Source organism: Tenrec ecaudatus, chromosome 11, assembly GCF_050624435.1.
Source record: "Tenrec ecaudatus isolate mTenEca1 chromosome 11, mTenEca1.hap1, whole genome shotgun sequence".
Taxonomy (NCBI): Eukaryota; Metazoa; Chordata; class Mammalia; order Afrosoricida; family Tenrecidae; genus Tenrec; species Tenrec ecaudatus.
This window is the reverse complement of record NC_134540.1, coordinates 792,843-807,402: the sequence shown is the minus strand read 5'-3', so window position 1 is coordinate 807,402 and position 14,560 is coordinate 792,843. Positions and strand designations below refer to the sequence as shown.

Below are 14,560 nucleotides of genomic sequence, written 5' to 3'. Positions count from 1 at the left end.
AAAGCCTGTGTGCTGTTTCTGTAAAAGAACCGAGGCCGGTGGGTCACATGCAGCCAAGGCGGGCAATTGAAAGCCCTGGCGCAGCCGTGCTGGGGGCAGAAGTGGGACGTGGAGAGTGGGTGCTGAGTAGATGTGCGACAAGTGTGTGCAGGGACAGGTGGGCTCTGGGGAGGCCTGGCATCCCCGCTGCGTTTCAGCAGACTGGCAGACTTGCCCCCATGTCTAGGGACTTGAGCCCCTGCTCCGAACTGCAGAGCTTGAAGAATGAAGCCTATGTGGATGTGTCCCTTCTCCCACAGGAAAAGGAAAATCCTCTCTCTGCACCAGAATATCCACCTCACAGAGTGACTGTGTCTGGCGGTGGGGGCACAGAGGATCTGGGAAGTGTCTGTGGGCCTGGGTGACCCCTGGCCTGGTATCAAGGTCCACGACCCTGGTTCCCAAGAAGCTGGAGCAGTGTTTGCTCACCACTGAGGCCAGCCCCAAGAACCATAACCCCTGGCACCCTATGGGCGGCACAAACTGGCTTCCAGACGAGTCATGGGCCTCTGCCCTGACCCACAGCTGCTGCCCCCATGGGTTTCTCTTCATGGGAAAGGCATCGTCATGTCCAACTCAGTAACCCTACAGCCCGGTGAGGACTCCCGAGGTCTCACTTGGGCCTCATCGTCCTCCCTCAGAGCACAGGGTGGGTTTGAACTGCCCACCCTGCAGCGAGACCGCCATGCCACCCGGACTCTTGGCTGCACCTGCCCCTCTAATTCTCACCGACCCTGGGAGTCCCACTTGGGAGCCTGCTTCTACCTTGACCAGGCCCACGGGGTCTACAGAATGCCTTCCATCCAGCCGCTGCTTCCAGGGCACAGCGCCCTGCAATTCCCTGGAAACCCCGAGTCTGATGAGGAAACAAGATGGCCCAGGCCACACGCAGCTTGGCAGGGCCGGTGGCGCCCGCTGCTGCGAGAAATGAATTCCCACCAAGGGAACTGGCCAAACCCAGGCCTCCGAGCTGCTCAGCCCGCGGGGGTGCCACGCTCGCCAGCCCTGCTGCCAACAAGGATGCAAAGCCCTGGCCCTGAGCCACAGACCTCTGACAAAGAAGGCAGAGGGCTGGGAGGGGGACAGCTAAGGGGCAGCCCACACGCCAAAGATGGGGAGCCTCCAGGACTCGGGGTAACAGACGGCATAGAGATTCACCTGGCTGCCCATCTGAATCATCGAGGTGGCCTGCGAGGGGGTGGGGGTTGGCTGGGGTGCTGAACCCGGCCATAGCCATTTCAAGCAGGTCTCCCATGGTGGGCGGGTTTCAACAGAGCTTCCAGGCCCAGAGAGACCAGGAAGAAAGACTGCACTATCCGCTCCTGAGGGGCTCACCACTGAAAACCTCGTGCAGGGCAGTGGACACCATCAGGAACCACGCCCGCCCCTCTGGCTGAAGGAAGACACACAGAACAGGAAAGGCAAGGGGTGGGAAAGGGAGAACAACCCACAGGAAGATGGATGGACAGACACCGGGGCCCATCAATGGGTGCAGGTGTAGTGGCCACTGAGGGGCGCAGGACAGGGGCATGCTCCCTTCTCTGGTCCAGGGGGCAGCTGTGAAGTGGGGACGACTGGACAGCAGGTAGCCACAAGGCCGCGGTGGTACGGTGGGTACGTGCTGGGCTGCTGAGTGGACGGTCAGCAGTTTGGACCCAGCAGGCCTGGGAGGAAGCACCGAGGTGCCCACGTCTGCCAAGATGGCGATTCCACTGTGTCCCACAGCGTGGTGTGCGTCAGCGCTCTGCTGACCGCTGTGGTCTGGTTCTGGGAAGACCACTCTGCCCCTCTGTCCACATCCTCTGCACCACTGCCCCCTCTGCCCAGCAGGGCCCTGAGACCCCATCCAGAGGCTCGTCTCCAGGGTGAGGACCCTCCGCCTGGTTCACACCCGAAGCCAGGCTGGAGGTGGGTGTCTGCAAGTCCTTCTGGCTCATGGTGGGTGACCCCGTGCAACAGGTCAGGACTACCCTGTGGGCTTCCAAGGCTGCCGTCTATTGTGTGTGTGCCTATGTACATACCTCGGTGCATAGATGTGTGTATGCACATATGTGCATGTGTGTCTGTGTGTCCATGTGTATATTTGTATGTGTGTGTGCATGGGCGTGTGAATGTGCAAGCTTGTGCATGCATGGGTATCTGTGTCATTGTACACATGTTCGTGTGTACATTTATCTATTGCACATGTATCGATTGTATATATGTATGTGTCTCTGTATATATGTGGGTCTGCATGTATTTTTGTGTGTATGTGTGTATTTACTTATGTGTGTATGTGTGTCTGCATATATTTGTGTGTATGTATGTATGTGCCTATTGTATTCTTGTGCATTTGTGCGTGCACATACATGTTATGTGTATATATGTACAAATATTCATGCGCACACACGTGTATGTGTGCATGCACGCATATTTGTATGCATGTATGTATCTTTGTATATTATGTGTGTATGTGTATGGGTATTTATATGTGTGGGCATGTATATATGTGGGTATGCATATATATACATGTTTGTGTATGTCTATATGTGCATGTGTATATATGGATGCATGTGTGCACATGCATTTGTGCAGGTATGTGTTTCTGTACACATCTGTCTGTGTATATCTGTATATATGTGTGTGCATGCATGTTTGTGCACAAAGATATGTACGCAGGTGTATGTATTCATGCATCCGCATGTATGTATGTGCATATTTCTGCATATATTATATGTGTATGTCTGTGTGTGCATGCATATATTACACATGTGTATGTATACATGTGTGCAAGCACGTGTGTGTATGTATGCATGTGTCTGTGCATGCGCATGCACACGTGTGCACACATGCGTTGCATGTATGTATGTGCGCACGCATGTGTGTACATGTGTGTGCTCATGTGCATCTGTGTCTGTGTGTGTGCACGTGCATGTGTGTGCATGCATGTGCGTGTGCACATTTTTCAGAAGCACACTGCCAGGCCTTTCTCCCGAGCTTCTGGATGGGTTGGCACCACCAGTTTTTAGGAATGTAGCCAAGTGCTTAACCGCTGCACCACCAGGCTTGGTCTTCCTTGCTGCTGAGGAGTCTCAGTAGACCGATGACCAGTCGTCATGGTTTCACACACTGGGCATTTCGTCTGTCTTCTGCTGCTGTCACTGTCGGTGCCATTGAGTGGACTTAGTGACCCCAGGTGACGGAGTGGAGCTGCCTGTGGGGTGTCTTGGGCTGTCATCTCCACAGGAGTGGACAGCCAGGTCTTTCTCTCTTGAAGTCACTGCTCGAGGCTGGAATATTCCGGATTAATAAGCCAGCTGCTTGGGCAAATCTTTCTAACTCATGGCCTCTGCCCTGCAGTTATGGGAGACCTGTCCCACTCAAAACCAAGCCCCTGCCATCGAGTCATTCCGACCCAGTGGGCCCCGTAGCAAAACATGGCTCTCCATGGCTACATCTCTGTGGAAGCAGTCGGCCTCATCTCTCTCCTGTGGAGTGGCTGGGGGATTGGAACCGCCGGCCTTTGTGCCCCAGCTGTGTGAGAAGGCACCCCAGGAGGTGCTGTCTGAGCCTGTTGGTGGACATGTTCGAGGTCACCAATCTTGCCTCTTCCCCACTCACCCCGCCCCCAACTTGCTGCATCCAGGCCCCCAGCCCTGTCCCCCCGGGATCCCTGCTAACCCTGCCAGCCGGCCGTGGGACCGAGGACAGCTGCCCCAGGGGGTTGCCTGACTCCTGAGGAGCCCCTGGGAGTTGAAACTGCAAACCTTGTGGTGAAGAGCCCAGTGCTCTAACCATGGTGCCACCAGGGCAAATCCCTGCCTCTCAGTCAACGCTGGCCCCTGGGCACCAGAGAGGGCAGAGCAGACCTGACCCCAAGTTGTCATCAGAGCCCTTAGATCCAATGCCACCTGGGAGCAGGGAGTCGGCCCGGGCTGCATCAGGCACGTGCCTGGGAGCTTGGTCAGGACAGGAAGGCCGGGGGTGCCTCTCCTGGCTCCTGTGATGGTTAGAAGTGCCACATGCCCGTCCTTAAAACACAGCGCCCAGCCTGTCACACACCGAGGCCGGACAAAGTGCTATAACACGGTGCTGAGCACCATCCGTCCATCCGTCCCAGAAAGATGGATGAATGCTCTTTGACACCATTACTCCACAGGGAAAAGTAAAGATAGACAAGGTTTTCCCACCAAATGAGATTTCACAGACTGCGATGAGGCCAGCATGGGGGAGTGTGTGGGGGGGGGGTGGGGGGTGGGGGAGTGGGGGGGTGTTAGGAGAGAGAGAGGGTGGGGAAAGAAAGTCCCTCAAAGGGGGGGTGTTCAGTGGAGCCCTGATTTGATAAGATGGCTTTGCAGCCACATTGACTATGCTTTTATTTGTACTGATTATATTCCACAGACATAAGGGGGTAATGTACACATGTAAATTAAAAAAACAATAAATAAAGTTAAAATTGAGAGAGAGAGAGAGTCACAACCTAAAGCCCCCAGGTCCCGTCCCCATTGGCCCTGAGCCTTGGTCTGAGTGGCTGTGAAAGGAAGAGCAGGACGTGGACGTGGACTTGGATTCTTCTGTGGCACACACACACGTGAGTTTCCAAAACAGAGAGGGATTAACCCCAGCCACACAGTCGATTCCCCTCACAGCAGCTCCGTACAGGGTGTCCAAAGCTGTAGATGTTGATGGGAGCATCCAGCCTCACCTTTCTCCCTCAGAGCAGCTGGTGGGTTTGAACCTCAGATCTTGAGTTTTACAGTCCAACACTTACCTGTCTAGGAAGCCCTGTGGGGTGGTCCTACCTGGCTGTGTCGATGGTAAGCACGAGGGGGCTTTAAACATTTGTGGGAAAACTAAAGACAAATATTGTGACATTTCTGAAGTCCCTCCTAGAGACACACTAGACAGCACAGCGCTGGGGCTGTCTGAGGGGTCAGGAAGGAGGGATGGCAGACTCCTGGTGTGGGGTGCTATGCCCTGGGCTGCTCACCACAAGGCTGGCAGCTTGGGTCCCCCAGTCACCCACTGGGAGAAGACGAGGCCATCTGCTCACATGCGCACGGGCGTACTCAGAAACCCACAGAGCAGTTCTGCTCTGTCCTGCAGGCTCACTGGGAGGGAACCTCGTTTGGGGAACCCACTCCCCAAACTCACTACCGTCAAGTTGTCTCTAAGAGTTTAGTTTAGTTTAGAGTGTGCACATGCATATATAAACGCACACATTATATATGTGCATGTATACACATGATGTATGTACACACATGTGATATATACATGTGGATGATATACCTATGAGTGGATTGGCTGTGTTATGTATCATGATAAATTTAGATGATGTGGGCAACACAGAAGTATAAATATATGTATGAATATGAAATATACACTCACATGAGCCCACAGCCCAGGAAGCCCCAGGGGCAGCTCTGTTTTGTAGTGTCGAGCTGCTATGAGCAGATGATATCTATGAGTCATGATGTGTGTGGGTGGTACATGCACACACACTCACACGAGCACACACACATACATGTTACACACACGAGCCCACAGCCCAAGGGGACAGTTCTGCTGTCACCGGGTCACCACACGTGGGAACCACCTGGCCCATTCTGGACGGGAGACAAGCACAGGAAGGAGGGCTGAAGGCCTGGGAGGACCCCTGGCCTAGGGCAGGCACTCACCTTCCACCAGCTGGTCCAGGCTGGAGACCTTCCTGAGGCCATCGATGGAGTAGATGGTCCTCACCCCCTGCGGCAGGTTGACGTTGTCAGACAGCGTCCGGGTCAGGTCGGCCAGCAAGGCCTCGAAGGAGCGGAAGCGGTCCGGGGAGACAGCGTAGACGATGCCCTTGAAGTAGCGGTCCCCGTTGCGATAGAAGCGGACCTTCTTGGCCTTCTTCTCGGAGCTGAGCGTCTGCAGTGTGCGTGTCCGGTAGAAGCTGCAGTGGGCGCTGTGGGTCGGGCTGGGAAGCCCGTTGACCCGGGAGCCGCGGCTGTACCTCTGTGCTTTGTCCCGCTCGTCAAAGTGCTCCAGCGCCATGTCTCGCCCGAAGGACATGATGGCGTGTGGGTGGGGGGGCCTGCGGGCGGACACAGACCAGACTCAGACAGGGGCGCGGCAGGACCCGGGTTCACGTGGGCTGGGGTGGGGGTACGGGGGCACGTGCTCGCAGAGGGGCCAGCCTTCCATTCAGCCAATGAATACACAGTTTCATCTCACTGACCATCATCCCCATGGTGCACGTGGCCTTCCCTCCTCCCTACCCCCCCACCTCGGTCCAGGGCCCGTGCTGCCCTTCTGACTTCAAACAGTGAGCGATTCTGCCCCAGGGTGAGTGCATCCCTGGCCTGCGCGTGGCGGGGGCCTTCGTCTCTGTCGGAGCACTGCGTCTGGTGCTGGGCTTAGAGAACATCCTGTGGACTGGGCTTTCAGAGCAGATCCGTCCTCCACCCCGGCACTCGAACATTTCCTCTCACATCCCCGATGGTCAAACCCACCGACCATGGAGCCTCCCCCTCCGCCCTGGCTCCCCGTTTCCTGTTCCCCTGGGGTCCAGGTGAAATTGGTCCTGAAGTAAATGCGCCCTGTTTGATCTCAGAGGGCGATCCTAACCTGGGGGGCGAGGGGGTGTTCAGTTCCTGACAAGAAGGGTGACACAAGGACTGGGTCCAGGAGGTCCCCCCCTCCCAGACCTGAGCAGAGTCTGGTCCAGTTGTTTCAACAAACTTGGGTGGTGAGTCAGGGGGAGGTTCGCAGGCAGAGAATCGCTGTCGTTCTGAAACTGACACGAGCACAGAGTTCCACTCACCACTGCATCCCTGCACCATCCCTCCTGCAAGCCCTTCCTCCCTGTGCTTCCTGTTACAGCTGCTGGATCACCTCTTATGTGTGGTCTGAGTCACCAGGTGGGAGGGAGAAGATGGCAGGAGAGGATGGGGCAAATCTCAGCGGGAGCCACGGATTTAACAGGAACCAGAACAGCAAGCTGTCTCAAGTCCCTTCCCACTAGCAGTGACAACTTGTGCCTTCAGTGGAACTGCCCACAAGCCCACCATGTCCACGTCTGTGGGCCTCAGTGTCCATGGGGTTCCCTGGTCCACCACATCCACATCTGTGGACCTCAGTGTCATGGAGTTCCCTTAGTCCACTATGTCCACGTCTGTGGGCTTCAGTGCCCATGGGGTTCCCTAACCCACCACGGCCACATTGTGAGCCTCCGAGTCCATGGGATTCCCTGGTCCACCCCATCCACGTCTGTGGGCCTCAGTGTCCATGGGGCCCCTAGTCCACCACCATCCATCTCTATGAGCCTCAGTTTCCATGGGTTCCCTAGTCTACCACGTCCACATCTGTGAGCCTCAGTGTCCATAGGGTCCCCGATCCACCACATCCACGTCTGTGGGTCTCAGTGTCCATCCGTGGGGTTTTCTGGGCTGCAGTCCATCGTGCACACATCTCTGGTCTGAGTCACTGATATTCTAGATGTGGTTTGCCAGGACTTTCCTCCTGTGCACTCTGGGTGGGCTTGAACTGCCCACCTTCCCATTAGAAGCCGAACATGCTAACTGACCCCACTCAAGGATGGCAAAGAAAGGAAAACACAAAACCAAGCCCACTGCCATAAAGCTGCTTCCATCTCACAATGACCCTGTAGGCCTCTACAGGAAGCCCTGTGTTCCCGCGACAGTAAGTCTTCACAGCCTCCTCTTTCTCCTGAGGAGCAGCTGGTGGACTTGAACCGTAGACACTGCAGTCAGCAGCCCGAGCCTAATGTACATGGCCCCCACGCCTCAAGTGGGCCAGGAAGTGAGTCACAGGCCCGATTCCAGGAAGCCTGGTGTTATGGAGTCAGCCAGGGACCAATGAAGACAGAACTGGGCTCAGAACGATCTTGAAACACCCCCACCCCAGTTCTGAAGCCCCTTCTTACAAATATTTCCAATAGATACAAAAACCTTTCAACACCTTATGGTCCCTGTTTGCAGATGAAGAAATCAACACCCAGGGAGATTCCTGCCTCCCCTCTCTAAATCACACAGTGGGGAATACTGGGACCAGGAAGTCCAATCCAGCAGGTGCCCTGAGCTCCAATCCCCATGATGACCCAGGAGAACTTCCTGTCGGATGCCTTGATGGGGATTCCAACTGCGCATGACTGGCCCCAAGGACTTCCTAGGGGCCATCTATTCTCCTCCCACCCACCCCCTGTAGACACCACTGCTATTCCTCGTAAGTGGACAGCCTGTTCCTTAGTCTGGAAGCTTTGCTGAAACCTGTTCACCCTGGGCGACCCTGCTGGCATTTGAAATGCCAGTGACACAGCTTCCAGCATCACAGCAACACACACGCCACTGCAGCACAACAGACTCGCAACAGTCAGCCTAGTGGGGTTTTAATTGGTGGAACCAGTTAGCTCCAGAAAGCCCTGGGAAATCCTCACCCTGGACCAACAGGTAACTTCATGAGACAGTGACTGAAATTGTCACTGTCTGCGTCTTGCTTGGGTCTACGATCACTGCTCATGGAAGCAGCAGCAGAGATCAAACTATGAGCTGTATTAGACAAATGTGCCGCATGCACAAGCTCTTTGGAGTGTGGGGATCAAGGCTGTTCCCGCGGGGCTGAGACGCACCTGACCCACGCCAGGGGGCTCTCAGTGGCCTCGTGTGCATGTGAAAGTTGGACGCCGGCTACAGAAGACAGAAGCGCCGATGCATTTGGGGGACGGTGCTGGGGAAGGCTCTGGAAAGCACCGTGGATGTTAAAAAGACAAACGGATCTGTCTTGGAAGATTTACGGCCAGAGCGCTCCTTAGAAGCAAGGATGGAGAGACTTCATCTCACGCACTGTGGCAATGTGGTCAGGAGAGACCAGTACCTGGAGAAGGACATCGTGTCTGGTGAGGGAAAGGGGCAGCGAGGAAAGGCAGTCCCCCAGGACATGGGTGGACGCAGTGGCTGCAGCAACAGGATCTAACCTAAGACCCATCAGGAGGATGAGGAGCACCGGGCGGAGTTTCCCTCTGCCATGCACTGAGGCGCTGTGAATCCGACCCCCCTCCACTGCACCTCACAGCAGCGCACCTTCCCAAGGGGTATCCCACTGGGGTGGGTGGACAGTTAAGGGCATGGAGAGGCCTCGGCAGAAAGGCCTGGACTCGCATGGAGCGGGTTCTGCCCAGAACAGAGTAAACTGTATTGTGAAGGTTTCACCAATGGGGAGACTTCCCGACAGTCACGTGTCCAGCAAACCCTTTGGCCCCAATTAAATGCCCACTCGCAGCCCTCAGGTCCCCCGTGTGCAAGGTGGCCAGGACTTTTGGCAGCTAACTGTGATTCCACCAACGAAAACCACACCAGGCTCCTGTGGGTTCCGAGCCTACAGGTCTTTACGGAGGTAGAAAGCCTCCCCTTTCTCCCGGGAGAAGCACGTGGTGGGTTTGAACCCCTGACCTTCCAGTTGGCAGCCGAGTGCTTGACCCCTGTGCCACTAGGCTCCTTACACACTCAGTGGTCCAGAAAAACATGGCCAAGAGAAAAAGGAAATCAGGAAACATAAGGGGAGGGAGCAGGGGACGCACGGATTATCTGTTGGGGACCCGGGACCTCACTGAGGCCCCTCAGAAACCCATCTGAGTCACTCTGTCAGCCTCGACTTCCCGACCCCAGACCAGACCCCAGACTGGCCTCAGTGACCCTGCAACACAAAAGCAGAGATGCCCTGCCTATTTCCCCGGCTGCACCTTTCTGGGTACATACGACCTCATCCTTCCCCTGCAGAGCGGCTGGGAGTTAGGACCACTGACCTTTCCATTTGCAGTCCACTGCGTCCGTCCCCAGGGGCCCTTCCTGGATCTCACAGCCACCCCCGAAAGCCAGGTGGCACTTGCAGACTGAGGAGGGCAGGAATTTATCAGCAGCCCAAAGTCTGAGGGATGGAGTGTCAACCAGAACCCCGTGTGGGCGGGGCCGTGGCCCAGTGTAAAGGGGCAGGGGCAGGGTGGAAGCTCTCACACCACCTCAGCCTCCACCCTCCTCTGCAGACAGCAGCTGGTAGGCGGGAGGGCACAGTGAAGGGGGGCTCCAGGGGAACCCTTAGAGCCTGGATCCTGGTTGCAGACACAGTAACACCACGTGGTAACCCATGCCAGGAATCGCTGTGGGTTCACAGCCGCCCTCGAGGGCAGGGTGGAACTGGCCTTGTGGGTCCCCAGACTGGGAACCGTGCACAGCAGACAGGGCTGTTAGAGGGTTTGAACTGCTGACCTTTGGTCAGCCGTCCATCATGTAAACCACCAAACCCATCGCCAGGAGGCCAGTTCCAACTCAGTGACGACCGGAGAGGGCAGGGTGGGACTTCCTGGAGGGACAGGAGCAGGTAGCCTCACCTTTCTCCCGCGGAGTGGTGGGTGGCTTTGAACTGCTGCCTTGCGGTTAGCAGCCCGACATGCAGGGCTATTTAAGGGCTCCTTGAGCAGCTGTGGGCTGCCACATTCTCAGGAGCTGGGAGTGGGTCCTAACTCGGACTGGCCCCTGGAGCAAAGGAGGGAGACTCCTTGGGGATTTCCAGGCTGTGGCTTCCAGGGGAAAGTTCCTGTTGTTGCATTGGTCAAGCACTTGGCTGCTATGAGAAAGGTTGACAGTTCAAACCCGCCAGCTGCTGTAAAGGAGAACGTGTGGCCGTCTACTTCCATGGAGATTTAAAAAACCACACCAGCCCTCACTGGCAATGGAGTCAGCCAGCCAGTTCTGACGGACTAGAACTGCCCAGCCCCTGAGCGGACATCCGCCCTCGGGACAGGAGCAGAGAGATTCCTGCCAATAACCCCTCGGTTCTCAGTAGGGTGCTTAACTGGCATGTCACCTGGGCTCCCCATGTGCCCAGAGAGTATGCTCTTGAGTCTTAGGGTGCTCCCGGAAATTAAAAGCCAAATCACTTAGTCATTGTCTGAACTCATGGACCAGGCATTGGGAACCCAGGCGCCAAGCCGGAGGCGAGGCAGTGACAGCTGAGAGCCGTCTGCCTGGCTCCAGCTTCCCAGCCCGCTTACGCAGACCCTCAGCCCTGTCCTCCAGGCAGCAGGCCGCAGGGGGAACCCACATGCAGGGCTGCGAGACGGTGGCTGCCACACCACGCCACACCCCATGACCCTGCTAAGGGGATTCCTTCCTGCCCGCTGGGGGTGGGGGGAAGCCGGGCACAAGGGGCAAACGGCTCATGCACAGGGTTGCTTGCCCCGAGGCTGCAGGTTTGATTTCCCGCAGAGGCCCGAAGCAAGGCCCTGGGTCTACTCTGACACCCCAGTCAGGAGTGCAGCGGGTTTGAGCTGCCCCCAGCTGGAATCTGCCCACAGGAGTTGCTGGTCCTCCTAGAGTGGCTGTGGGGGCAGGTGGTTTGGGGGCAGAATTCTCACTGCTGTGCTGGGCCGCTGGCCCTACCGGGTTAGCCTTCAACTGTTAACTCATGCTCCGCAGTCCAAGCACACCTGAGGAGCAGCAGAAAGCCCACAGACTCACACACCCTCGGCGGTAGGGTCTGCAGAATGCCCTTGGTGGTGGCTAGTTTGGTTTCTAGGGTATGCAGGATGCCTGGGTTCGGCTCTGAGCTAGGGCACCCCATATCTGTGATGGGAGAGTTGTGTGCTGCTGTGACCCTAGCACCTTTCAGCAGTGCTCCGGGATAGAGGGACCAGGAGAAAGGCCTGCCCATCTCCCTCATCAGAAGCAGCCACTGGAAGCCCGAGGAGCCCAGCTGATGCACCCCGGGTCACCCCGAGGTGGAGTCAGTTGGGTCCAGCTAACTGTCGTGGGGGCAAGATGCTGAGAAACTAGTGGCAAAGAGTCAGAAAGGCTAGGAAGAAAGGCCTGGTAATCTACTTCCAGGGGGAAAAAAAAGCAGCCCTTGAAAACCATCAGGGGCCCAGTGGAACCCTGACCACCACGGGCACCATGGGGATGGGAGGGATGTTGGCAGTCCTGGCTTGCCCCACCTTGCCTGGAGTAGAGGCCACAGCCACAGACTGCACGGCAGGGCACCTGTGAAGGGATAGGCACAGAACCCCAGCCGATGCAGTCCCACAGGCTGGCTGGGGAGGGGCTGGTCTGGGCAGCACCCATGGGCAGGCCAGGCAGGAGGCAGCCCCTGTGAGTGCCTGCAGCTTTCTCTACATTTTTAGACAGCTCGCCGACAGATTAGTACATTGTTTCCTGCATCTCTCTCTGCTCGCTCGCGCTCACGCTCACGCTCGCTCTCTCTCACGCTCACCCACGCGTGTGCGCGCGCGCGCGCACGGTCTGTCACCACCAGAGCTGCGGATCTGTGAGGCCCTGAGTGAACCCAGCCTGCCCCTGACGATCCCGTGGGCTCGGTGCTGCCCCACGAGGTCTCCCAGCCCTCCTCTTCACCAGCTTGGTCCCCAGGGAGTGGCAGGCCGACTGGAACTGCCAACCTTGGGGGAGAACTTAACCCTTGCTGCATCCCCTCTGGTCACGGCCCCACAGCTTCACAGATGCAGGCCTGAGGTCCCCAGGCAGAGGGCAGCCTGGAGCCAGGGGCAGGGCAGGCCCTGAGAGAGAGGGCTACTGCCCACATGCCCTGGGAGGGCCATAGCAAAGCGCTGTCCCCTGCTGCCAAGCGCGATCCGGTCACTCCCCTGCGCCACACCTCTGGTGGGTGGGGAGGCAGCCGCGACCCACTTCCCTGTCCTCGGGCACTGGCTATATTTAGCAGCAGCGCTTCGGCAGCATGCTCAGGGCACCCCGCGAGAGCGCGTGAGAGCGGCTTCACCTCCACACGCGGGTACAGGTGCAGGCCGGGGGCCAACCCCAAAGCAGCCCCGCGTCCCCCGCCCTGCCCCAGCCCCTCCAGCCCAGCAGCAGCCACCAGCGCCCGGCGTCCCTCCACCACCTCCTTTGTGGCCCATGCGGTGCCGGCGTTCCCGCCCGGTGAGGGGAGATGGCACTGCCCCTCCCAGAGCCCAGGGCACTGGGCACCCGTTGTCCCCGATGGGGTGAGGGACTCCGACCCCCTGCAGCCGCCGGGCCCCAGGGGCTGTGTCCCCAAGCCCCCAGCACCCTCCGCGGGGAAGCTCACACAATGAGGGGCCTGGCCCCTGCCCGCCGCGCTGCAGGCTGACAATGACAACCCCTCCCGGTCCGCGGGCGTCCTGACCGGCTCCCATCCCGCCGGGGCCCGGGGACCCAGGCGTCCCCGCTGGACCGAACCCGGGGCCCAGGACAAAAGAGGCAGGTGCCCGCGCCTGGGCCGCCCGCGCCACGCCCGCGGGGCCACGCTGGCCAGGCCCCCGGCCCGCGCCCGCCCCCGGCCCATCCCAGTCCCTCAGGCGCTCACGCACCGGGTCCGCGGGGCACCGCCGCTCCTGTGGCCGCGCCCGAGGTCCTGCGCGCGAGGCGGCGAGGGGAGCGGGCCGTGCGCGTGGAGCGCGGTCTCCTCCAAGCTCTGCGCGCCGAGGAGGGCGGCGGCCAGCGCGCGCCCGGCCTGTCACCGTCGCCTCCGCCCTCCTCCGCGAGCGCGCCCGCCGCCCCCGCCCTCGGGCCGGCGCACCCACAGCGGCTGCGCCTGGGGCCTCTCCCCGCACTGGCCCTGAAGACCCGGGTTGGCCCCAGGGTGGGGTGGGGCGCTGGGGACCCAGCCCAGACCGCGGGTTGGGCTGGGCCAGGGCCGGAGATGGGGGAGGGGAGGAGAAGGAATGGCCCGGAGATGACAGTGCTCCCCCCACTTGGGAGGGGCGCCGAGGGGAGCCCACCCCCCTCTTCCTCTTCCCCACGGGAGCGCGCACACACTAACACTCGCACACTTCCATGTGGCCACGTTTCCCAGGATCATGGAAGCCAGCGGCACTCACACGTCTTGCCCTGGTGGGGCCCTCCCAGGTTAAGCGCCCTGGTGTCCCGCAGGCCCCTAGCTGAAGCTCTGTGAAGGGATCCTGCGCTTTCTGTCCTCCTGACCCTCAGACAGGAGTTGTCCTTGAAACGGTGACCTCTACTCGGAGCCCAGTGTGGAACAATGGACCCTTGATAATGTAGGGACAGGTTTCTGGATGGCTTGCTGGCTGCCCAGGGCTGGCGGTCAGCCGAGGCAACCCCGTGTGAGTTCTGGGCAGGGGTTTATGCCACTCACAAGTCCCCCTGGTCTTGCACAAAGGCCGGGAGTGCTACAAACCTCAGATTTCAGGCACCTGCCCCTGTCCCTGTTTTCTGGGTACCCAGTCGTCCTGGATCCATGGACCATGGCTGGGTGCCCCAGGTCTGCCCAAAGCTCTGCTGGGTGGGTTCCCGGCCACACACCTTGAAGCAGGTCTCTGCCATCTTTGCGCAGCTGCGGCAGTTCTGCCCTGTTAAGGCGCCTTCAGAAATAGGTCCAGTTGAGGCAGTGGCTTCTGGGGGATGTGCTGGGCCCTGAGATTCAAGCAGAGGGGTCCCTTGATAGGGGCCAACTCTCAACCTCCCTTTCAGGACCCAGTCTGCATGGCGGCCACGTTATTTTCTGGAATTCCAAAGGAGTCTTCTTGACAGATTTTTCTAAA

General features: G+C 58.5%; 1 protein-coding gene across 3 annotated transcripts in view; it reads right to left on the bottom strand.

Annotated features, from left to right (window-relative positions):
• DCLK1 (doublecortin like kinase 1) overlaps positions 1-13,615 on the bottom strand; it is a 158,881-nt gene extending 145,266 nt beyond the window's left edge. The window contains exons 1-2 of one of the 3 annotated variants that reach the window (XM_075562748.1): positions 13,370-13,615; positions 5,697-6,094 (exon numbers count right to left, since the gene is read on the bottom strand). In XM_075562748.1, the coding sequence (XP_075418863.1) occupies positions 5,697-6,072 (376 nt within the window). In that variant the 5' untranslated portion in view covers positions 6,073-6,094; positions 13,370-13,615. The remainder of the gene's footprint in view (positions 1-5,696; positions 6,095-13,369) is intronic. The other 2 variants (XM_075562747.1, XM_075562746.1) reach the window with 2 other exon arrangements.
• Positions 13,616-14,560: the final 945 nt, after the last annotated feature.